The following is a 25,996-nucleotide window of genomic DNA, read 5'->3' on the forward strand; positions in this document are numbered from 1 at the left end:
TTGCTAGCAGCATTGTGTTCTGGACTATCCTCCATAAATCTCTTGTCTTCGCAGCATTTCCACCACCTACAAATGGAGCCCACCACCACAGACAGATTTCCCTCCCCACCCTTATCCGCTTTCCGTAAAGACCATTCCCTCTGCAAATCGCTTGTCAGGTCCACCTCCCCTACCAACTCACCCTCCCCTCCCGGCACCTTGTCCTGCCACCGCAGGAATTGCAAAACCTGTGCCCACACCTCCCCCTCTCACCTCCGCCCAAGGCCCCAAAGGAGTCTTCCACATCCACCAAAGTTTTACCTTCCACACATCATTTACTGTGTCCATTGCTCTCAATGTGGTCTCCCCTACATTGGGGAGACAGGACGCCAACTAGCAGAGCGCGTCAGAGAACATCTCCGGGACACCCGCATCAATCAACCCCACCACCCCATGGCCGAACATTTCAACTCCCCCTCCCACTCTGCCGAGGACATGCAGGTCCTGGGCCTCCTCCATCGCCACACCCTAACCACCGATGCCTAGAGGAAGAATGCCTCATCTTCCGCCTTTGGACCCTCCAACCACATGGGATCAATGTGGTTTCCACCAGTTTCCTCATCTCCCTAACCCCCACCTTATCCCATTTCCAAACTTGCAACTTGGTCCTGCCCTCATGACCTGTCCTACCTGTCAATTTTCCTTCTCACTTACCTGCCCCACCCTCCTCTCCAATCTATCACCATTACACTCTCCAATCTATCACCATTACACCCACCTCCATCCACCTATTGTACCCTTGGCTACCTTCTCCCCTGACCCACCCCCACTGACCTCTCCATCCCCTTGACTCACAAGCCTCATTCCTGATGAAGAGCTCTTGCCTGAAACGTCAATGCTCCTGCTCCTCGGATGTTGCCTGACCTGCTGTGCTTTCCCAGCACCACATTCTCAACTCTGATCTCCAGCATCTGCAGTCCTCACTTTCTCCTCCTCCATAAACACGGAGGATTACACGGGGGGGGGTTTGAAGAGATATTATCTCCAATCGGATGGTGAAGAAGTCTGTCTGAATGGTTGACTGAGGCAGGAATCTTCACTGCATTAGGGGAGGCAATTGCCAAGTGCTGTTATTGTGAGACTATTAACACAGAAACTTTCCAGTGCCCTCTCCAGTTCCACAACCTCCGAAACTCACCCCAGTCAGTGCCCATTTATTTCAATGTGGACAACTTCTCAAAAAACTTTGTGGCCAAGCATGCACACACTCCTGAGGGAGCGCTGGTCCAGTACCAGGATTAGCATCAAGCCACACCCAAACATTTCCACCATGTTGAAGGAGGAAATGTGGTGTATGTACAATGGTCACATTTCCCCATCTAACGGATCTATCAATCTCAAAACCTTCCTTAACTTCTCCATTTATTTACCTGGTGAAGGAGCAGCGCTCTGAAAGCTAGCGCTTCCAAATAAACCTGTTGGATCATAACCTGGTGTTGTGAGATTTTTAACTTTGCCCACCTTAGTCCAACACAGGCCCCTCCACACCATTTATTTTGAGCAGAGCTCTAGGAATGATCTCTCTCGCCTTGATCCCCCATCCCTCAGCCCCATTCACCGCCAAAGGTAGTTCCTTACCCTTCCACTCTTGATCACTTCACTGTTGTCTCCTAGTGCCAGCTCTGCACAGGCCTTGTTGAAGTCTGCCAGACCACCAATGGGGAGGTACTCTTTGTCCATTTTCTTAGCTGTAATTTGGGCCTCAGCCTACGAGGAGGTCAAACATCAGAGTACACATTAGTTCCACCACCATTCCTGGAGAGTCCGTGCAAAGTTTTGTAGTTTCCACTGCCAAGCAGCCAACAAAAAGCAGGACTCCACGTCTAACTCACCTTCCTGACACAGCTCAAGACGTATGGCTTGCCATTGTCATCACGGTATGCCCCAACGCCCAGGTTCATTTTCTTGGGGTTGTTATCACGTTTGAAAGCTTCAGTGACCCCAAGGATGGGGTCGGGGGGACCCATTTCTACATGGGACCACACCGAGCTGCAAGGACAACAGAAAACAGGTTTCAGTGACAATCATCTCAACAGGAGGCATTTATCTCAATTCCTTTTAATACTGCATAACATCAGAGTGAATAATCAGTGCTATCATACAACATAAACAGTTATGGTATTTATATTAGTCGGCATTTACAATACCAATGACTACATACCCTAACAATGAGTCCATAGCATTAAAGAGAGAACAACGCAATGCATTTTGTGCTGTTTGTTCCGGGGATGGGAGTGTCACTGGCCAGACCAGGGTATGTCAATGTCTAACTATGTTTGAGAAGGTGACGATGAGTTGCCTTCTTGAACCTTTGAAATCCAATGCAATGTCAGGACACTCAGAGTGCTACCCAGTTAGTTCACTGGGAAGGTCCAGAATTTTGAACCAGCGATAGTGAATGAAAGGTAACATAACCCCAACTCTGTATGGTTAACTCTGGCAGCAGAAACAGGAAGATAGATTAGTATCTGAATGATGACAGATTGGGAAGGGGGGGGGAGGTGCAACGAGACCTAGTACTGTCCTCGTACTCCAGTCGCTGAAAGTAAGCATGGCAGTGTAACAGGCAGTGAAGGCGGCAAATGGTACATAACGAGAGGATTTGAGTACGAGAGCACAGACATCTTGTGGCGACTGTACCGGGCCTTGGTGAGACCACACCTGGAGTACGGTGTTCAGTTTTGGTCTCCTCTGGAGAAGGATCTTCTGACAACGGTGGGAGTGCTGTGGAGATTTACCAGACCGCTTCTTGGGATGGCAGGACTCACATATGGAGAGAGCCTGAATTGGTTAAGACTATATTCACTTGGGTTTAGCAGAATGATGAGAGTTCTCAGACAGCTATAAAATTCTTCCAGGATGAGACAGGGTGAGTGTAGGAACGTTGTTTCCGTTGACCAGAGAATCCAGGGTCACTGTCTACGGCCATTTAGGACTGAGAGGAGGAGAACTGTCTTCACCCAGAGAGTTGAGAGCCGTGGAATTCTCTGCTACAGAAAGCAGTTGAGGCCAAAGCACTGAATGCTTTCAAGGAGGAGATAATATAGTTCTTAGCAGTAAAGGGATCAAAGGGTATTGGGAGAATGCAGGAACAGGCTACTGAGCAGAGTAACCAGCTGTGATCATATTCAATGATGGAACAGGTTTGGAAGGTCAAATTGCCTACCCGTCTTAAAAAGAACTGCAGAAATCTGAAATGAAAACAGGATTCTCTTAAGGGTCACTATATCCGAAACTTTAACTCTGCTTTCTCTCTACAGATGTTGCCAGACCTGCTGAGCTTTTTCAGCAATTCCTGTCCCTCTTGGCCTACTCCTGTCCCTGTTTACTCTGACTTTAATGGCTTGCATGGGAACCTGCAGATGGTGGTGTTTCCCTGGCTCCGCTTCTCCTTTCCTTCTAAATGGTAGAGGTAGTGAATGTCACAGGAGTTACTGCAGTGCATATTATAGACGGTACACACTGCTGATGCTGTATATCTGCGGTGAATGGGGCGTCAATTAAACAGATCATTTTGTCCTGGATGATGTCAAGTTTCTTAAATGTTGTTGGAGCTGTACTCATCCAGGCAGGCGGGCAGTATTCCATCACACTCCTGACTTGTGTCTTACAGTTTTGGTAAACAGCCTTTGTGGCGTCAGGGTCTGAGCTCTGACCGCACGATTGCAATCCTGATGCTGCTAACATCCCATCGATGGCAAATTGTGAGCTGCTCGATCGATTTGCTATCCATCCTTTTAGGACGATGACAGTGTCACACTTGCTGATATAGAGGACACAAAGTGAAGGTGGAACTTTGACTCTATCAGGCATTATAAGGCAGTTACCTCTATCAGCACTGTCATGGACCGTTGTTTCTACATCAGATAGCGACTGGCAATGAGGTGGTTGAATAGATTTTTGTTCTCTTGTTAATTTTCTCACCCCCTGTCGTAAGTTTAGAATAACAGATATCTTATTTGGGTCTTGGACAACTCAGTTAGATGTGGTCCTATGGACCTACACTTGTTGATACACTGTGAAGTGATAACTGTGTCACGGCTATCCTCAGTGCTTCTTCTAAGTGCTCTCCAATGTTGAAGAGTACTGATTCAATAGTTGAGGGAGACCAGTAGATGGTAACAATCAGATTTCCTTCCTTCCTAAAAGCATTCAACTACTATCCGTAGCCTCATGGCCTGAGATATCCCTTACTCAACTCACTGCCAGCAAGCCAAAGAACCAACCTTGGTTTAATGAGGAGTGCAGAGAAACTTGCTAAAAGCAGTATTAGAGGAGCTAGAAATGAGGTGTTAACCTGGTGATGGTACAGGACGACATGCATAAACATCAGAAGCAGAATGCAGGTGGTGGACTGTGTTAAGCAATCTTACGATCAACAAATCAGGTCAAAGCTGTGTATTTCTGCAACTCTAGCCACTGAGTGGGCTAACCCCATGATCAAGACTCTCAGGGCCATCCACTCCTTACTGCTCCATCACTCCTGGTGACTCTGTCTTGCTGGCGGAACAGAACAGGACATGTCTGAGGAGTTGTCGAGAAAACTTGGTTTAGGGAGTATGACGACATCTTGCCTTGGCTCTGGGACAGTTCTCCCAACTTTGGCAAGGAGTGTGAGATGTTACCGAGAAAGCCTCCCGCAAGGCTGTGTGTCTCTTTACCGTACTTAGTGTTTTGCTTAGTGCTAGATGGACTGTCTGGTTTTCTGATTATATTTTGTCACAGCGGTTTGATCCAACTGAACAGCTCACCCCACCATCTTAGAAACAGTTCAAAATCATCCACATTGCTGTTGGTCTGGAACCACACATAGGCTGGACCAGGTAAGGAGCTATCCTTTCCTAAAGGACTAGTAGTCAGATAGATTTTCACAAGCAGACAATAGCTTCACAATCAGCTACTGACGCTGGCTATTGAAATCCAGATTTATTCATTTAGCTAATTACTTTAAAGCCAATGACCACTGCCGATTTTAGTCACATGAATAGGCAGAAAAAGCTGGGGCTGTTCTCCTTATAATGAGAGAAGATGCACTCGACAGAGATGTTCAAAATTACAAGGGGAATATGCCATGGATAGAGAGAAACCATTGATCGTAACGTCAAGAAAGAGAGGACACCAGCTTAAGTTACTGGCAAGCACATTAGCAGTGGTACAAGGAAAGACTATACACAGTGGTCATGATCTGGAATGCACCGCCTGGGTGAGAAAGTGAATAAGGTATGAGCAGGTAGGCAAAGAGTTAGATTTAGATTAGATTAGATTTAGATTTAGATTTAGATTAGATTACAGTGTGGAAACAGGCCCTTCGGCCCAACAAGTCCACACCGACCCGCCGAAGCGCAACCCACCCATACCCCTAAATTTACCCCTTACCTAACACTACGGGCAATTTAGTATGGCCAATTCACCTGACACTGCACATCTTTGGACTGTGGGAGGAAACCGGAGCACCCGGAGGAAACCCACGCAGACACGGGGAGAACGTGCAAACTCCACACAGTCAGTCGCCTGAGGCGGGAATTGAACCCGGGTCTCTGGCGCTGTGAGGCAGCAGTGCTAACCACTGTGCCACTGTGCCGCCCACGGTTTTGGGTTGTGTGGGACAAAGGCTCAACTAGCATGACTTCGATCAGGTAAGAACTTGCAGTAACAAGAAGGTGCTGGACACAAGGGTAGTGGGTCGACGAGGTGAAAAAGCATTCCTAATGTAAAGCCATTTAACAAGATGAAAAAGCATTCCTTATGTAAAGCCATTTAACAAGGTTAAGGACATTCATTGTGTAATGCCAGATGGCTTAAACTTTATTGTTGATGCTCGCTATTTGTAATGGTCACCCAATCAATAGAGATGTTGCCTTATTTGGATGCTGCTCTCTGTAAATGACTATATAATTCCTTAAGAATCTGCTGTTCAAGAGAAGACCGAGAAAGCATGTCTCTGTGCACATGGGCAATTGTTCTCTCTCCCTCCAGGGCCCAGGATAAAGATGGAGGAGATAAAACTATATCGTGTCTCTGAGAGTTTTGCTTCGACTGAGGGGGAAACAGGATGACATGGGAATGTGGTGGGGGCAGATTCAAAAAGAAATTTCTGTGCAAAGTTGTCCAAACAAACAGTAGTTTAGTAAATGGTTCATCTGCTTCTAGAGACAGAAGTCAGCCAGACAGCTAGAAAAGCTCCTCTGTTCCTCTCTGAACGTAACTGTGAGATCTTCCATGTCAGCCTGAGCAAGGGGACACTAATTAACTGTTCCACACAAGAGATGATACCTCCAACAACGCAACATTCCTTTCTACTGTACTGTACTGGTGCAGTACACTGTTTTGAATTGACTTTTTTTCGTAGAATCCCTAGAGTGTAGAAACAGACCATCGGCCCATCAAGTCCACAATGAACCCACCACCCTATGCCTGCAACCCTGCATTTCTCATGACTAACCCACCTAGCCTACAAATCCCTGGACACTAATGGCAATTTAGCACGGCCAATCCACCTAACCAGCACATCTCAGTGGGAGGAAACCGGAGCACCTGGAGGAAACCCACACAGGCAGGGGGAGAACATGCAAAAGCTCCACACAGACATGTCACTCGAAGATGGAATCAAACCCAGGTCCTTGGCACTGTGAGGCAGCAGTACTATCCACAGAGCCATTGTGCTGCACTTGTGACAGTTTTACAGTGTTTGAAAGATTTACAGAATTGGCCTTTGCAGGGGATTTTTGCAATTGTTGTACACAAGTGGTAGATGCTGGTACACTTGCAACAATTAAAAGACATTTGGACAGGTACAGGTTTAGTGGGATATGAGCCAAATGCAGGGATTAGTTTGGTTTGGGAGACCTGGTCAGCATGGACAAATTGGACCAAAGGGTCTGTTTCCTTGCTGTATGACGCTATGACAATCTTACATATTCAAACCCTAAAGCAGAGATTGAACTACAAGGTCAAAGGTTATATGTAGTAGACACTGAGCAGAGAACCTGAAGTGCAGAAGAATCCACTTGTCGTTAATAACATTCCTTTCAGCACAACTAAAACATCGAAAAGAACCTGAGTCTAAGGCAGCTGTGAACCACAGACGCTACACTTAAAGTCAGGGAGAGAAGGAATATAAATCAAATACTTTCTGCACCATTCACATCCAAAGAGCATTAATCCAGTATAATTAAACCACAATCTGACCTAGTTGTATCCCATAGCAACACCACAACGTTTGCACTTGCAGCAAAAGGCAGTTTGACAAGATCATCTCCAGTAATCCTTTGCTAAAATCCAATTCCCTCGATAAGCAAGTGGGCAAACTTGGCAGGTGCAATCTAATGTGGGAAAATGAGAGGTTATGCACTTTGGCAGGAAGAGTACAGGAGCTGAATATTATTTAAATGGGAAAGGTTAGCAGAAAGCTACAGAACAGGGATTTGGTATCCCACTGGCATAAATCGCAAAAAGCTAGCATCCAAATTCAGCAGGTTATAGGGAAGGCAAATGGATTGGTGGCCTTTATTTCAAAGAGAATGGACTATAAAGATAGGGAGGCTTTGCTAAAACTACACAAAGATCTGGTTGCACTACAGTTGGAATACTGTGCACAGCTTTGGGCCCCTTACCTAAGAAAACACTGGCACTGGAGACAGTCCAGAGAAGGTTCACTAGGCTGATCCCAGGTATGGAGGGACTGTCTTAGGAGAGGTTGAGGAGGCTGGGCCTGTACTTTGTGGAGAGTTTGTTTCCCTCTTGAGGGACAATCTAGGATCAGAGGGCATAATCTCAGAATCAGGAATCACATATTTAAGACAGCGATGAAGAGGGATTTCTTCTCTGAGGGTAGTGGCTCAGTGGTTAGCACTGCTGCCTCACAGCACAAGGGACCCGGCATTATTCCAGCCTCAGGTAACTGTGTGAAGTTTGCACATTCTCCCCATGTCTGTGTGGGTTTCCTCTGAGTGCTCCTGTTTCCTCCCACAGTTCAAAGATGTGCAGGTTAGGTGGATTGGCCATGCTAAATTGCCCATAATGTCCAGGGATGTGTAAGCTAGGTGGGTTAGCCATGGGGAATGCAGGGTTACAGGAATAAGATAGGGATGTGGGTCAGGATGGGATGCTCTCCGGACAGTCAGTGCAAACTCGATGGGCCGAAAAGCCTGCTTCCATACTGTAGGAATTCTACGACAGTGTGTCTGTGACATTATTTACCACAAAAACACCCACAATTACTTTCCCACCTCAAGCTCAATAAAGACTGTACGGTGGGACCTTGGACGAGATGGGTGCAGAGTATTTTGTTCGGATAATGGATCTGATTGTAAACAAGTGGTAATTTGAGTGCCTGTTATCCGAACATTTCTCAGTTATCTAGCAATGCACACCATAACGCCGTTCAACCGATAACTGAATGCTGAGTTGTCTAATGGCATTTTTACAGGACCGAGAGATCTTTTTTGGATAATCGAAGTTGTACTGTATTCAGTTCTCTCACCTTGTTGATTCCACCTTGTACAGCAGAGTTTATTTCCCTGGGGGTTTATTTCCCTTTTTTTTGATTAAACTAAAACAGCTATTCCTTCACCACTTTTAAACAAGGGTCCATGTCTGTGACATTAGTTCTCTGTTCTGTCCATAGACACTGACTGACCTGATGTGTGGTTGCAGAACTTTCTGCTTCTGAATTTCAAGCAACATAACTGCGCAACCATAGCAGCCAAGAACTGCACACCCCTCAGTTCAGCATAGGACCCTGACACCCAGACGTTAGCAATCAACTTCAGGTCCCAGAACTAAAGAACTGATTGTCAGCTGAGTGTACTGCGTTGTTTCCCTACTGCTCTCCTCAACCCCTGACTTGGTCTGCACTATTAATACAGAATGGTGTTGTACTTCAGTGACTAACTTTCTATGGTGGCATTTGAAACGGGATATAGCAGAAGCAGGTGGCGATTACTGGCTACCATCCAGGCCCTTGTGCCCAACTTTGAAGATCAGTCTTAAACCAGAATTGAAATCAAATTTTGGCAGCCAGATTAGATTCCCTACAATGTGGAAACAGGCCGTTTGGCCCAACAAGTCCATACCGACCCTCCGAAAAGTAACCCACCCAGACCCATTTCCTCTGACTAATGAATCTAACACTATGGAGAATTTAGCACCCTGAGGAAACCCACGTAGACACAGGGAGAATGTGCAAACTCCACACAGACAGTCACCCGAGGCTGGAATCGAACTTGGGTCCCTGGCACTGTGAGGCAGCAGTGCTAACCACTGAGCCCCCATGCTGCCCTTTATTGGAGAAAACACTCAGAAATCTACCTTCTTGGCTTTAAACTCTCAAAGTTGGCTTCCCCTCCAGCAGCATAACAAAGCCACAAGAGAAGATAGCGAAAAGGGTAATGGATATTTTTGGAGAGGGAAATGCGAGGACTTCATAGATAAGGCAGAGGCATCACAGAGCAGAATGGTGCGAGGAAATGAACCTCCAGCCCCCGGTTTTGCTATTGCAAGAGTTTGGTAATTTTCCAGCTTGGAGAGGAAACGGAAAATAGAAACCCACATTGAACACAAGAGATTGGGGTTTCTGCTTTCACAACAAGCTGGAAAGTTGATGCAAAATGTGACTGAAATTATACTGGCGACAGCATAGGTCAAATTCTGCAAAAATCTATTGCATACTCACAAATGCAGTTCACCCCCACCTTCTCCAAAGCAACGAGGGATGGGAAACAAATGCTGGCTGAGCCAGTGGCGTCTACCATCCGCAAAGTGAATCAAAATAATTCACCAGAGGTTGACCCTTGTTCAGAACAAATATCCCCTCCAAATCAGAATAATGGACAGTGGTCTAATCATTCAGGAATTGACAGAATGTAACTGCTTATGTTTTAGCTTGCAATATTCAAGGGACGTATTTAAAAGGAAACTTGATACATTTTTGTTGTTACAGCTAAAAATGGGTTAATGCCAAATATAAATAAGCATTTTCTCACCTATATTTACTCGTCTACCTCTGGGTAAGTAGAGTTTAAATAGCTGTAAATGATTTAAGAATAATGAATTAATTCCTTTTATTGTCGTACACTATTAGTCTCTAGTTTCTTGCTCCTCTTCATGCAACCCACCCTGAAATGTCTTGAATGGATACAACAGCTGGAAACCTTCAGGTTCAATATTCTCACCCAGAGGCAAGGCCTGCTCTAAACTTGGCCAGCCTCTGGTGAAGTGGTGCTTCCAGCACCACTGATCCAGAATCTGGTTTCCAGCATCTGCAGTCATTGTTTTTACCAGCCTCTGGTGAAGTTAATACTTTATTTCTTCATGGAACATGCATGTAGCTGCCTAGCAGAGCGTTTATTACACATCCCAAACTGGCCTTGAGAGAAGGTGGTGATGAGCTAACCTCTTCAATGCTCAGTCTTTGGTGTGCAGGCCTACCCATTGTGCTGTTAGGAGGGATTCCAGGAGATCAGAGTCGAGAGTGTGGTGCTGGAAAAGCACAGCAGGTCTGGCAGCACGTGAGGAGCAGGAGAATTGATATTTCAGGCATAAGCCTTTCATCAGGAATCAGATACCTTGCAGATGGTACATACTGCTGTACTGGGCATCAGTGGTGGAAGGAGTGAATGTAAATGTGGTGCTAATCAAGTGGGCTGTTTCGATCTGGATGGTGTGAAGGTTCATTATTGCCTTTGCAGTTTGACTCGTTAAGAAAAGTGGGTGAGTACTTAATCATACATCTGACCTGGTAGATTTTGGACAGGCCCTTGAGAAGTCAGAAGGCAAGTCATTTGCTGCAGAATTTGCAGGCTCTGACTTGTTCCAGTAACCACAGTATTTCCATGGCTGGTCCAGTTCAGTGTCTCACCAGCGATGACATCAAGCAGCTCATACTGGGTGATTCAGCAATGGTAATACTGCTGATTAACATGGGGAGATGGTTACATTTGCTTATGTTGGATATGCTCACTGGCTACCACTTACATTGATTGCCCTTAAAATTCTCAGATCTTTTGTATTGGGGTATAGTTAAGGCAGCATTTGGTATGATTTCCTTTATTGGACATAGCATGGAGTATCAGAGTTGGGAGGTCATGTTGCATTGTACAGGACATTGATTAGGCCACTTTTGGAATATTGGGTGTAATTCTGGTCTCCCACCTATCAGAAGGATTTGTGAAATTTGAAAGCATTCAGAAAAGATTTACAAGGATGTCATAGAGCTGATGTTGCCAGGGTTGGAGGGTTTGAGCTACAGGAAGAGGTTCAATAGGCTGGGGCTGTTTTCCCTGGAGGCTGACGGGTGACCTTATATAGGTTTATAAAATCATGAGGGACATTGATCGGGTAAATAGACAAGGTCTTTTCCCTGGGGTGGGGGAATCCAGAACTAGAGGGCATAGATTTAGGGTGAGGAGGGAAATATTTAAAAGGGATCGAAGGGGGAACTTTTTCACGCAGAGGGTAGAGTGTATGGAATGAGCTGCCAGAGGAAGTGGTGGAGGCTGGTACAATTACAGCATTTGAAAAGCATCTGGATGGGTACATGAATAGGAAGGGTTTACAGGGATAAGAGTCAAGTGTTTGCTAATGGGACTAGATTAGGTTAGATATCTGCTCAGCATGGACATGTTGGACCAAAGGGTCTGTTTCAGTGCTGCACATCTCTATGACCCTATGAACTGCAAGAGCAGGAGTAGGGAGCTTGAGGCAGCCGACAGTGAGATCAGGAGCAGGAAGTGGGGGAGGTTAAGCTCTTGTGAGGAACGAGAGTCCAGCATAGCTAGGCACTTATGGAATGTAGTATTGACCTTTAACCGTATTTCTTTTTTTTAACCTTTTAGTAAGAAGGGCTGTAATGTTTAATTTTTTATTCTTTATTTTTCTGCTTTGTATCAAGACCTGTAACTGTGTACTTTGTACCTCAGTTGGTGCTGTAACTGGCAACTTGTAAACATTTCACTGTACTCATGTGAATACATGTAACAATAAACCTAATTCCTAATTATGTTGATACCACGAGGGCAAACGCTGTGCCATCATCAGTAAAGAGAGTTCCTGATGCAAGGATCCGAGCTGACTAGTTTTGAGGGTTGTGTGTATCAAAGCTTAGATTAGATTCCCTAGTGTGGAAACAGGCCCTTTTGCCCAACAAGTCCACACCAACCCTCCGCAGAGTAACCCACCCAGACCCATTTTCCTCTGACTAATGCACCTATGGGCAATTTAACATGGTCAATTCACCTGAATTGCATATCTTTGGACTGTGGGAGGAAACCGGAGCACCCAGAGGAAACTCACGCAGACATGGGGAGAATGTGCAAACTCCACACAGACAGTCGCCCGAGGCTGGAATCGAACCTGGGACCCTGGCACTGTGAGGCAGCAGGACTGACTTCCAGGGTGGGGGCACTCTCAGCAAAAGACAATGATATACAAAGCTGTCAGAAATGGCAATCAGAGTTGAGGGGCTGGGCATCAGTTCATCTTGATGGAATGGGCATTAATGCTTTCCATGTGGGCTTCAAGCACTATGCTTTCAATGGAATCGGTTGGCACAGAGGGTAAAAATTAGGGTGCCCTTAACACCAATTGACTTGAGAAAAATACATTAAAGGGACTGAGGGAAAACCAAGGGATCTACATAATTCGACAGCTAATTCTGCCAGGTATCAGGGATAGATTTCAAACAAAAAGAGTAAATTCTGTTATGGAATCATACAGCATGGAAACAGACCCTTCAGTCAAACTAACCCCACTAACCAGCGTTTGGCCCATATCCCTCCAAACCTTCCTATAATGTTGTAACTGTACCTCCATCCAGCATTTCCTCTGGCATTTTATTCCACTTACGAACCACTCCCTCACCCTCAGGAAAAGATCCTTGCTATTCATCTTATCCATCCCTTATGATTTTATAAACCTTTATAAGGTCACCCTCAACCTTCTACACTCCACTGAAAAATCCCAGGCTATCCAGCCTCTACTTGTAACTCAAACCCTCCATTCCCAGCAACATCCTAGTAAATCTTTTCTGCACTGTCTCCAATTTAATAATTTCCTTCCTATAGCAGGGTGACCACAACTGCACACAGTGCTCCAAAAGAGGCCTCCTCAATGTATTGTACAACCTCAACATGATGTCCAACACCTTTACTCTGAGCGATGAAGGCAAACGTGGTAAAAGCTTTACCACCCTATCTACCTGTGACACAAATTTCAAAGAATTATGTGCCCAAAGCCTTCGGTCTCTCTGTTATACAGCTTATAAAAATGTTACAATAGAAGGAGGCATTACACAGTTCAAATGCATCTTTTACTCAATACCCTATCTGTTAAAATAGCAGGATGATGGTTCCAAAGGGGAGTAAATTGAGAGGAAGACAAACTCTCCACAACTCTTTAAAAAACCCCAAAATGAAGCCTTCAACCAAGGAATTGATTCAGATGGGGCCCCAAGCTGAAAACTTGAAAATCTTTCCTGTAGGCTGTACAGATCATGAAATTATGTAGAGCTTTGGAAATGTTCCCAGTATGCGGGGGGTTCATAACAGCAGACACCATTGAGTTACAGCAATTGGCAACAAGCCTCATGCAGTAGTTGTCCAGGCAGTGTTGGATGGGGACAGCACAGAGTGCTTTACTTTCAGATTAAGAGTAGAAAAAACCCTATGTTGTTCCTGCCCAGCTGTATTTAATGGGACAGTGCAGAGGCAGGTTTACTCTGTATCTAACCTCATGCTGTATTTGTCTTGGGAGTGTTTTATGTTGGCAATGTATGAGAGTACTTTGTATCTAACAACACACTGCCTGCTCTGGGAAAGTCTGATGGCACAGCACAGAGGGAATTTTACTTTGTATCTAACTTTATACTGTAGCTGCCCTGGGAGCGTTTGCAGAGGACAGTAAGAATATCTCATGCTATTTCAAACCTGCTGCTCTTCTTTGAATAGTATCATGGAACCTTATGTTCAACTGAGTATTTCAGGATCTCACTCAAAACAGAGCACTCCTACAGTACTGGAGGAGCTGTCATGATTTTTGTGGAACCAAACCTCTTGGTTGGAATGAAGAATGTTGCCACTGAGCCAAGGCTGACACCCAATCCAGAAGGTCCATTTCTTCTATTGATGATATCCAAACATGGGGTTATAATCTTACAGCTGAGGGATTCAGGAGTGAGATCAGAAGGTCCCTTTTCGTGCAAATAGGTTGAGGACCGTGCAACAATTGAAAATTTAAAGACTGAGGCTGATGAACAGTCACAAGTTATAAGCAGCAAAAACAGAATTAACATGCGGAGCAACCAAGATCTCACCGAATGGAGGGAAAAGTGCCCAACATTGGGCTCCATTGAAGGATATTTGTCAGATTTATATTCAAAGACTGTTTTAAAACTAAAGCTAGATATGATAGCTTTTAAATCCTGACTGGAAGTAGAAGCTGGATATAGACTTTGATTTAACACTGGACTCGTATTCAGGCGTGGGACTTAAACCACAACCTCCTGGATTGAAGAGATGACACACACACAGGGTGGTGACTCTGGAGGGTGAACCTGGGCTGGTTTCTACACCTACACACATACACACACCCTGGTTAGCGTAGTAAAACATAGAACATAGAAAAATACAGCGCAGTACAGGCCCTTTGGCCCTCGATGTTGCGCCGATCCAAGCCCACCTAACCTACACTAGCCCACTGTCCTCCATATACCTATCCAATGCCCGCTTAAATACCCATAAAAAGGGAGAATCCACCACTGCTACTGGCAGGGCATTCCATGAACTCACAACTCGCTGAGTAAAGAATCTACCCTTAACATCTGTCCTATACCTACCACCCCTTAATTTAAAGCTATGCCCCCTCGTAATAGCTGACTCCATACGTGGAAAAAGGTTCTCATGGTCAACCCTATCTAAACCCCTAATTATCTTGTACACCTCTATCAAGTCACCCTTAAACCTTCTTTTCTCCAATGAAAACAGCTCCAAGTGCCTCAGCCTTTCCTTATACGATCTTCCTACCATACCAGGCAACATCCTGGTAAACCTCCTCTGCACCCGTTCCAGTGCCTCCACATCCTTCCTATAGTATGGCGACCAAAACTGCACACAATACTCCAGATGCGGCCACACCAGAGTCTTATATAACTGCAACATGACCTCAGGACTCCGGAACTCAATTCCTCTACCAATAAAAGCCAGTACGCCATATACCTTCTTCACCGCACTATTTACCTGGGTGGCAACTTTCAGAGATCTGTGTACATGGACACCAAGATCTCTCTGCTCATCCACACAACCAAATATCCGACCATTGGCCCAGTACCCCGTCTTTTTGTTACTCTTACCAAAGTGAATCACCTCATACTTACCTACATTGAACTCCATTTGCCACCTTTCTGCCCAGCTCTGCAGCTTATCTATATCCCGCTGTAACCTGACACATCCTTCCTCACTGTCAACAACTCCTCCGACTTTCGTATCATCCGCAAACTTGCTCACCCAACCTTCTAGCCCCTCCTCCAGGTCATTTATAAAAATGACAAACAGCAATGGTCCCAAAACAGATCCTTGCGGAAGACCGCTAGTAACGGCACTCCAAGATGAACCTTTACCATCAACTACGACCCTCTGTCTTCTTCCAGCCAGCCAATTTCTAATCCAAACCTCCAACTCACCCTCAATGCCATACCTCCGTATTTTTTGCAGTAGCCTACCATGGGGAACCTTATCAAACGCCTAACTAAAATCCATATACACCACATCTACCTCTTTACCCTCGTCTACCTCCTTAGTCACCTTCTCAAAGAATTCAATAAGGTTTGTGAGGCACGACCTGCCCTTCACAAAACCATGCTGACTATCCTTGATCACATTATTCCTATCCAGATGTTCATAAATCCTATCCCTTACAATTCTCTCTAAGACTTCGCCCACAACAGAAGTGAGACTCACCGGCCTATAGTTACTAGGGTTATCCCTACTCCCCTTCTTGAACAAGGGAACCACATTTGCTATCTTCCAGTCTTCTGGCACTACTCCTGTAGACAACGAGGACATAAAAATCAAGGCCAATGGCTCTGCAATCTCCTCCCTTGCTTCCCAGAGAATCCTAGGATAAATGCCATGAGGCCCAGGGGACTAATCTACTTTCACCCTTTCCAGAATTTCCAACACCTCTTCCCTACATACCTCAAAGCCGTCCATTCTAATAAATTGTGACTCAGTATTCACATCGGCAACAATGTCCTGTTCCTGAGTGAATACTGACGAAAAGTGTCTCCCCAATCTCTTCAGCCTCCACACGCAACTTCCCACTACTATCCTTGACTGGTCCTATTCCTACCCTAGTCATTCTTTTATTCCTGACATACCTATAGAAAGCCTTTGGGTTTTCCTTAATCCTACCAACTAAGGACTTTTCATGTCCCCTCCTTGCTGCTCTTAGCTCTCTCTTCAGATCCTTCCTGGCTACCTTATAACTCTCAATCGCCCCAATTGAACCTTCACGCCTCATCTTTACATAGGCCGCCCTCTTCCCTTTAACAAGGGATTCCAATTCTTTATTAAACCACGGCTCCCTCACATGACCCTTTCCTCCCTGCCTGACGGGTACATACTTATCAAGGACACTCAATAGTTGCTCCTTGAACAAGCTCCACATATCAATTGCGCCCTTCCCTTGAAGCCTACTTTTCCAAGCCACGCATCCTAAGTCGTGCCTCACCGCATCATAATTTCCCTGCCCCCAGCTATAACTCTTGCCCTGCAGTGCACACTTATCCCTCTCCATCACTAGAGTAAAAGTCACCGAATTGTGGTCACTGTCCCCAAAGTGCTCACCTACCTCCAATTCTAACACCTGGTCTGGTTCGTTACCCAGAACCAAATCCAGTATGGCCTCACCTCTTGTTGGCCTGTCTACATATTGTGTCAGGAAACCCTCCTGCACACATTGGACAAACACCGACCCATCTAACGAACTCGAGCTATAGCTTTCCCAGTCAATATCTGGAAAGTTAAAGTTCCCCCATAACAACCATCCTATTACTTTCACTCTTCTCCTGAATCATCCTCGCAATCCTTTCTTCTACGTCTCTAGGACTATTAGGAGGCCTGTAGAAAACTCCTAACAGGATGACCTCACCTTTCCTATTCCTAACCTCAGCCCAAACTACCTCAGATGGCGAGTCTTCATCCATCGTCCTTTCCACCGCTGTAATACCATCTTTGACAAGCAATGCCACACCTCCCCCTCTTTTACCCCCACCTCTGACCCTACTAAAACATTTAAACCCTGGAACCTGCAACAGCCAATCCTGTCCCTGTTCTACCCATGTCTCCGTAATAGCCACAACATCGAAATCCCAGGTACCAACCCAAACTGCAAGTTCACCTACCTTATTTTGTATACTTCTTGCATTGAAGTATACACACTTCAAGCCACTTTCCTGTTTACAGGCACCCTCCTTTGAGATTGATGCCATGTTCCTAACCTCCCTACACTCCAGATCCTGCACCCTAAAGCTACAGTCTAGGTTCCGATGCCCCTGCAGAGTTAGTTTAAACCCCCCCCAAGAGAACTAGCAAACCTCCCCCCCAAGGATACTAGTGCCCCTCAGGTTCAGGTGTAGACCATCCTGTTTATAGAGGTCCCACCTTCCCCAGAAAGAACCCTAGTTATCCAGATACCGGAATCTCTCCCTCCTGCACCATCCCTGTAGCCACGCATTTAACTGTTCTCTCTCCCTATTCCTCGACTCTCTATCACGTGGCACGGGTAACAAACCAGAGACAACAACTCTGTTTGTTCTAACTGAGAGCTTCCAAACTAGCTCCCTGAAAGCCTGCCTAACATCCTCAGCCCTCTTCCTACCTATGTCGTTAGTGCCAATGTGGACCACGACTTCAGGCTGCTCCCCTCCCCCTTAAGGACCCGGAAAACACGATCAGAGACGTCACGTACCCTTGCACCTGGAAGGCAACATACCAAACGTGAGTCTCTCTCGCCCCCCACAAAACCGCCTATCTGTGCCCGAACTATCGAGTCCCCAATAACTATTGCTCTGCTCTTCTCCACCCTTCCCTTCTGAGCAACGGGGACAGGCTCCGTGCCAGAGGCCTGAACCCCATTGCTTACCCCTGGTCAGTCGCCCCCCCCACAAGTATCCAAAACGGTATACTTGTTCTTGAGGGGAACAGCCGCGGGGGTCCCTGCACTGGCTGCTTCCTCCCAGTCCCCCTCACTGTCACCCATCTGTTTGCAATCTTTGGAGTTACTACTTCCCTAAAGCTCCGATCTATGACCCCCTCTGCCTCCCGAATGATCCTAAGTTCATCCAACTCCAGCTCCTGTTCCCTAACACGGTCTTGGAGGAGCTGGATTCCTGAAGAAGGGCTCATGCCCGAAACGCCGATTCTCCTGCTCCTTGGATGCTGCCTGACCTGCTGCGCTTTTCCAGCAACACATTTTCAGCTCTGATCTCCAGCATCTGCGGTCCTCACTTTCTCCTAGAAGATTTTAAACTACTGCGAATCCTCTTGCAAGGATGCCTTCCTTGAAGAAGCTCTCTTCCTCCCTCTACAAGGATTTCAGTGAGTCCCTCTCTCCCTGCACACCCAGGTCATCTCCTCTGCCCAGAAGCTCTTCAGCCACATTCTCAAACAGCCACATCTCCTTCCTCAGCACCTGCCTACGGAACCGAGTGACCCTGCATGGACTCCAGACTACGTTCAGACCAACAAAATTTGGACCCAACCAGGACAACCAGTACCTACAAATCCGAAGCCTCCAGCTACAGACCTCCCTCTGAATCCTCTGCGCAACCGCTTGCAGCCATGCGCCGCTACCTACATTTCCTGCAATCAGCCCTACCCCAGCACAGGCCAACCCTCTCACAGACTTGCAAAGGACCTCTACTGTTCTTCATCCACAGAAGAGATTCCTGAAGAGGTGCTCATGCCCGAAACGTCGATTCTCCTGCTTCTTGGATGCTGCCTGACCTGCTGCGCTTTTCCAGCAACACATTTTCAGCTCTGATCTGCAGTCCTCACTTTCTCCTACTGGATTAAGGCTACAGTCTTTAAGGCTGCATGGGTTCAAATCCTACCGTTGTCATTTGTGCAGGTTGCCTGTTATAATGGTGTATGTTAAAGTTCAGTGTTAAACACTGCTGTGTTTAAGTTCCCACACAACAAGCTGGTGAGCGGGGCAGCACAGTGGCTCAGTGGTTAGCACTGTTGCCTCTCAGCGCCAGGGACCCAGGTTTGATTCCCACCACGGGCAACATTCTGTGTGGAGCTTGCACGTTCTCCCAGTGTCTGCGTGGGTTTCCTCCCACAGTCCAAAAGTGTGCAGGTCAGGTGAATTGGCCATGCTAAACTGCCCATAGTGTTAGGTGCATCAGTCAGGGGTAAATATAGGGGAGGGGACTGGGTCTGGGTGGGTTCCTCTTCAGAGGGTCAGTGTGGACTTGTTGGGCCAAAGGGCGTGTTTTCATGCTGTAGGAAACCTAACCTAATCTAATCCTCACAGATGTTGAGATTTTTAGCTTTAACCCACTCAGCACAAACTAGTACCTCTCACACCAGCCAATGCACACACCTCCTAGACATTTACATTGTAAATGAACACCCTCATCCACAAGTCCACGCATGCAGCTCCATTGGGACAATATGACTCCTTCCCACGCCCTTCCCTCAAGGACACGGGGCGGAGCCAGCGCCCCAGACGTCACTCAGGGCCAATCAGGGCCCAGGCCAGCAGTGAGGGGCGGGACTGCGCGCGCGGACCAGTCAATCCCGCCCCCCCTCGCGGGCCGGGGGGAGCAGTCACGTGATGTCAGCACGCGGCCCGGGGGGAGAAGAGAAAACGCGTAACGGTCCCCCCCCCTCTCCCACAGGTAACACGAATCCCGCCTCTCTCTTCAAAACGGGGCACGTTGGCGGTCGGTTTTAAATGGCGCGCGCGCGCACCCCCTCCCCTCACATAGTCACCTCGCTCGGGCGGTGAGCGCAGCTAAGCCCGGGTGGTGCGCGGCTGTGGAGAGGATCCTGCGGGAACTCAGCATCGCCATGATAACCAGGACGAGGAGAGGAGAGGAGGGGACGTGCAACGCCCGCTATATATAACCTCGGCGAAACAAGGAGCGCCGTGCGAGTGGTAAGATGGCCCTGTGTGTCAACCCGCAGCCCAGGCTGAGCCACAGCGACACCTACAGCGCCGGCTGAGCCAATGGTTTTCCTCTGGCAGCTCATTGAGTTGATGCTGCAGTGCCTACCGTCTGGGGTGGAAATGACCAATTAATTAAGGTCAACACTGACATTCATACTGTGCCTTTGGCGTCCCTTACTGGGTCAATTATCAGGCAAGATTCAACACTGATGCATAAGAGTTATAGAGATGTACAGCATGGAAACAGACCCTTCGGTCCAACCCGTCCATGCCGACCAGATATCCCAACCCAATCTAGTCCCACCTGCCAGCACCCGGCCCATATCCCTCCAAACCCTTCCTATCCATATACCCATCCAAATGCCTCTTAAACGTTGCCTTTGTACCAGCCTCCGCCACATCCTCTGGCAGCTAATTCCATACACGTACCACCCTCTGCGTGAAACAGTTGCCCCTTAGGTCTCTTTTATATCTTTCCCCTCTTACCCTAAACCTATGCCCTCTAGTTCTGGACTCCCTGATCCCAGGGAAGAGACTTTGTCTATTTATCCTATCCATGATTTGGAGATGCCGTTGTTGGACTGGGGTGTACAAAGTTAAAAATCACACAACACCAGGTTATAGTCCAACAGGTTTAATTGGAAGCACACTAGCTTTTGGAGCGACGCTCCTTCATCAGGTGATAGTCAAAGCGTTGCTCGGTTAGATGGGAGGTCCTGTACAGCCGCAACATGACCTCCCATCTAACCGAGATGAGAACTCTCAGAGGATTGTGAATCTGTGGAACTCATCGGAGGCAGAAGCAATCAACAGTTTCCAGAAAGAAATTATATGTTTCTGATGAAAAGTGGGGTAGAGGGCTATGGAGTACAGGCAGTAAAGTGGAGTTGAGACAAGGGAAATATCAGCCATGATCACGTTAAATAGCAGCGCAGGCACAAAGGGCTGAATTGCCTACTCCTGCTACTAATGCCTATGTTCCTATACAAGAGGTTAAAAGTCACACAATACCAGGTTAGAGTGCAACAGGTTTATTTGGAAGTACTACTTTCAGAGCACCACTCCTTCATCAGCTAACTAGTAGGGCAGGATCATAAGACAGAATTTATAGTAAAAGATCAGTGTTATGCAATTAAAGTGATATATTGAGCAAACCTAGATTTCTGTTAAGTCTTTCATGTTTTAGGATGGGTTCCAGATTTTGGTTCATTAATATGTAAATCCCAGAACTTTTTTTAAGTCACATTCTTGAGATAATTTAAGGTTTTATTTTAAAAGGTGACAACAGCTCACACAGTGTTTTAAAGCTGCGAGGTTAAAGTTTGTCTGTATCCCAATCTTCAATCAGAACTGGTTCTATTTCCAAAGTAGGAATTTATAAAATGTTATATGGATTGACTACCTGCAGGTTGTGTGCTTTTTGAGCAAAAGTGGAATGTATCTGCAAATGCAAATTCACCCCATAGACTTATATATTTGTGTTTGTGTCTGTGGGAGAAAGAGAGTGTGAGTGTGTGTATATGAATGTGTATGTGTGTGAGTACCTGTGAGAGAATGTGTGTGTGTGTGGGTATGTGCGTGAGGGGTGTGTGTGTCTGTGTGTGTGTGTGTGTTGTAGTAGTGTAGTGGGGTTACCTGTAGTGTGACATGAACCCTAGGTCCCGGTTGAGGCCACCCTCATGAGTACCGAATTTGGCTATCAGCCTCTACTCAGCCACTCTGCGTTGTTGCATATCCCGAAGTCCACCTTGAAGAATGGTCACCCGAAGATTCCGAGGCCGAATATCCTTGACCGCTGAAGTGTTCCCCGACTGGGAGGGAACATCCCTGTCTGGTGAATGGGATACAGACCGACTCTAACCTCACACCTTTAATGCATTGTCTGAGCTGAGATGTCAGCTTTTTAAAATAAAACCTTAAGTTATCTTGAGAATGTGACTTAAAAGAGGTTCTGGAGTTTACATATTAATGAACCAAACCCTGCAACCCATTCTGAAAGACGAAAGACTTCACAACAATCTAGGTTTGTTCAATATATTGTTTCAATTGTATGACACTGTAATCTTTTGCTATAAATTTTGTCTAATGATTCTGCCCAACTAACCACCCGATGAAGGAGCAGCGCTCCGAAAGCCATTACTTCCCAATAAACCTGTTGGACTGTAACCTGGTGTTGTGTGATTTTTAACTTTGTCCACCCCAGTCCAACACCAGCACCTCCACATCATGCCTTTATAAGTGAGCCAAGATTCAAAGAACAAAGCAGGTTTTAAGGGTTGTCTCAAAGGAGATGTGACCCAGCTGCTCATTGTGCCCTGATGGATGTAGGAATGTGCATGATAAGCATGGTGCTGCACAAGACACAGGGAGCAGTGAGTTGCTGTGGAGCAGGCACTTGTACACACTTGTTGTAGTCTGGTGCTTTGAATAATGACAGTCATGATGCCAACTTTCTTTCTATTGCTTGGCTGACTAAGAGTTTCTCCTGCTCTCACTGCTCTCCACTTGTTGATCGTCAGTTTGTATGACTGTGTACTTTTTTTGGCCATCAAGCCTTGGATCGGACTTGAACCTGGTTCAGAGGCAGGGGTGTGAGCCACTACATTGCGAGACCCAAACTAAGTGTGGAATGGTGCAATTTGGTTGGAGGAATAGGGGAGTCACACCTTGAAATACACAGAGGTTTGTAAAATGATGAGGGTCATGGATAAGGTGAATAGGGTGGGGGAGTCTAAAACTAGAGAGTGTATAAGGTGAGAGGGGAAAAGATTTAAGAGACCTGAGGAACAACGTTTTCATGCAGAGGGTGGTGCATGTATGGAATGAGCTGCCAGAGGGAGTGGTGGAGGCTGGTACAATTACAACATTTTAAAAGCCTTCTAGATGGGTACATGGAATAGTAAGGGTTTAGAGTGTGATAATCGCAAATGGGACTAGGTCACTTTAGGATATCTGGTTGGCATGGATGAGTTGGACTGAAGGGTCTGTTTCCGTGCTGTATAACTCTGAGTGTGAAATCGAGGAAAGGAGCAACGTTTTGTCTGGGACACATTTGTAAAGCTTCAGAGGAAGAAGTGCACTTACATTGACAGAGTGCCTTTCACAACCCTAGATATCTAAAACCATTTTAATGGCCGTGGTGTACCTCTGAAACAACACTGCAAGGGACACACAACACAGCTGAAGTACTGAGTCTCCTTAGAGGAATAGCATAGAAGACATTGTACTAACCTCACATTGATATTCAGTTACATCACACTGTACCAGTCAGCTTTTCAATACCTAATGTATATTATTACAACCCTCTTGGGAAAGTGTGTTCATTCTCAAGCCTCACTAACTTTGGAATAGCCGTGAAAGTTAATGATTTAATCAAAGTAAGCAAAGTTCCTAATTGACATGGAATCAGACCAACCATAATCGCAGACCAGATTCTTGTACTTAACGAGGACTGCTGTTTATTACACATTCTAGCCCCAGGAGAACTAAACAAAACACTATCAACATATAAATCACTTAGCTCAAACCCAAACTGGTAGAAGGAAATGGAAATGACAATCTGGCCAGTGTACTGAATGGTACGCCAGAGGTAGGAAACGTGCCATTAATGGAATTCATGTACATGATGTAATGGCGATATGTTAGCATAGTTTTTCCTCCTCACATATATTGCTAGCATTGCTAACTATTCTCACCCTTTACTATTGTAACTTCAGGTTTTCAGTATCTGGAGTATTTCACTGGTATGTTGGGATTTTGGTTTGTTGCTGCCATGCTGGAGACCCAATGAGAAATAATTCAGAATACTTGGCACCGATTGAGCCATTGCGTTTACTTTCCACTATTTTTTGAAAACCTGATGCGCCAGGGAGGGGGTTCTTTGGAGCAGTGACTTAGATTAGCAGCTGGGTCTCAGATGAAGTAGTGACCCATGAAAGGTAGATTGAAAATAGCTGTGTGTCCAAGAGTTTGTGGCTGGCCTCACGCTGGGCTGCCAGTGCTCTGCTCAGCAATCAGCATTACACTTGCAGTGACGTCAAGTCAGGCAGTATCTTTGTGACAGTTTCACCCTGTAGAAAATGAACAGTTTGGTCTGTCATTTTGTGGAAAGTAATAACATGTTTCAGTTCTGCTTGCTGTCTTGCTTAACGTTCAGCAATGACCTGCTGGGTTTTGACCGGAACAATATTTTGAGTCATGCAGTAGAAATGTCAGCTTGGCCCGTCCAACTGGTTACTTTCAATCAGGTGTTTGGGAGGGAGGGTTGGCAATGTACAAGGCACTTGGGAAATGGAAAGTAGCACTGAGCCCAAGCAGAACTCTACAGCATAAAAAAAAATCCACAAGCCGATTTGAGGACACAAACCCACTTAGAAATGCTGGGTACGAGTCGAAAAGTGTGGCACTGGAAAAATGCACCAGGTCAGGCCAGCAGCGGAGGAGCTGGAGAGTCAACGTTTCAGGCATAAGCTCTTCATCAGGAATATGGGGGGGGGAGAAGGGGGCTGAAAGATAAATTGGAGGGTGGAGGTGTGGTTGGGGGGAGGGTAGCTAGGATGGTAATAGGTAGGTGGGGGGTGAAGGTGATAGGGCAGGGTGGAGTGAATAGGTGGGAAGGAAGATGGACAGGTCAAGAGGGCAGTGCTGAGCTGGAGGGTTGGATCTGGGGTGAGGTAGGTGAAGGGAGTATGAGGATACTGGTGAAATTTACCTTGATCGCGAATGGTTGGAGGGTCCCAAGGCAGATGATGAGGCGTTCTTTCTCCAGGCGTTGGGTGGCTAGAGTTTGGTGATGGACCTGCATGTCCTTGGCGGAGTGGGAGGGGGAGTTGAAGTGTTCGGCTACAGGGTGGTGGGGATGTTTAGTGTGGGTATCCCAGAGATGTCCTCTGAAACGTTCCATGAGTTGGTATCCTGTCTCCTCTACATTGGATTCTGATCTCCAGTATCTGGAGGCCTCACTTTCTCCTGAATGCTGGGTTTTGACAGTGAAGAGTCCAGCAGTGGGCATGTAGATTAAATGTGGGTTTCCAGCAGGAATTGTCATTCAGCAGCCTTTCCAACAGGAGGAAAGCTGGGAGACACTCCTCACACTGCCATGAAACATGGGCAGCGCTGGCTAGGCCCAGCATTTATTGCCTGTCCCCAGTTACCCTGAGAAAGAGGTGATGAGCTATCTCCCTGAACCACTGTAGTCCACCTGTTGTAAGTAAACCCATTGTGCCTCTAAGCTGGGAATTTCAGGTTTTCAACCAAGTAACACTGAAGGCATGGCAATATATTTCCTTGTCAGGATGGCGAGTAGCCCGGAGGAGAATGTGCAGGTGGTGGTATTCCCGTGTATCTGCTTCCCTTGTCCTCCTAGATGGTCGTGAATTTGGAAAGTGTTGTCAAAGGAATCTTGGTGAACTCTTGCAGTACACACTACTGCTACTGAGTGTCGGTGGTGGAGGGGGTGGAGGGAGTGGTTGCTTGTGGATGTGGTGATAGTCAAGTGGGCTGCTTTGTCTGAGATGGTGTAAAGCTTCTTGGGTGTTATTGGATGTGCACTCGTCCAGGGCAAGTGGGGAATATTCCCCTAAGATGCTGATAGCGGGGGATTCAGTCAAGGTCATGCTTTTGAATATGAGGGTGGGGGATAGTTAGGTTGTCTTTTGTTGAGGATGACCATTGCCTGGCATTTGTGTGGCATGAATGTTAGTTACCAGACTTTGCTACATTTGGATATAGACTGCTTCAGTATCTGAGATGTCGCCAATCATTGGCAAACATCCCCACTTCTGACTTC

General features: G+C 46.4%; 1 protein-coding gene across 1 annotated transcript in view; it reads right to left on the reverse strand.

The window, feature by feature from the left end:
* The window catches only part of LOC122558594 (aspartate aminotransferase, mitochondrial), a 53,602-nt gene extending 33,420 nt beyond the window's left edge, over window positions 1-20,182 (reverse strand). The window contains exons 1-3 of the mRNA XM_043707367.2: window positions 20,031-20,182; window positions 1,872-2,028; window positions 1,618-1,746 (exon numbers count right to left, since the gene is read on the reverse strand). Coding sequence (XP_043563302.1) covers window positions 1,618-1,746; window positions 1,872-2,028; window positions 20,031-20,110 — 366 coding nt within the window. The 5' untranslated portion in view covers window positions 20,111-20,182. The remainder of the gene's footprint in view (window positions 1-1,617; window positions 1,747-1,871; window positions 2,029-20,030) is intronic.
* Between the last annotated feature and the right edge of the window lie 5,814 nt (window positions 20,183-25,996).

This window comes from Chiloscyllium plagiosum, unplaced genomic scaffold, assembly GCF_037043375.1.
Source record: "Chiloscyllium plagiosum isolate Xiang-an unplaced genomic scaffold, Cpla_swu_hap1 HiC_scaffold_17, whole genome shotgun sequence".
NCBI classification, from domain to species: Eukaryota; Metazoa; Chordata; class Chondrichthyes; order Orectolobiformes; family Hemiscylliidae; genus Chiloscyllium; species Chiloscyllium plagiosum.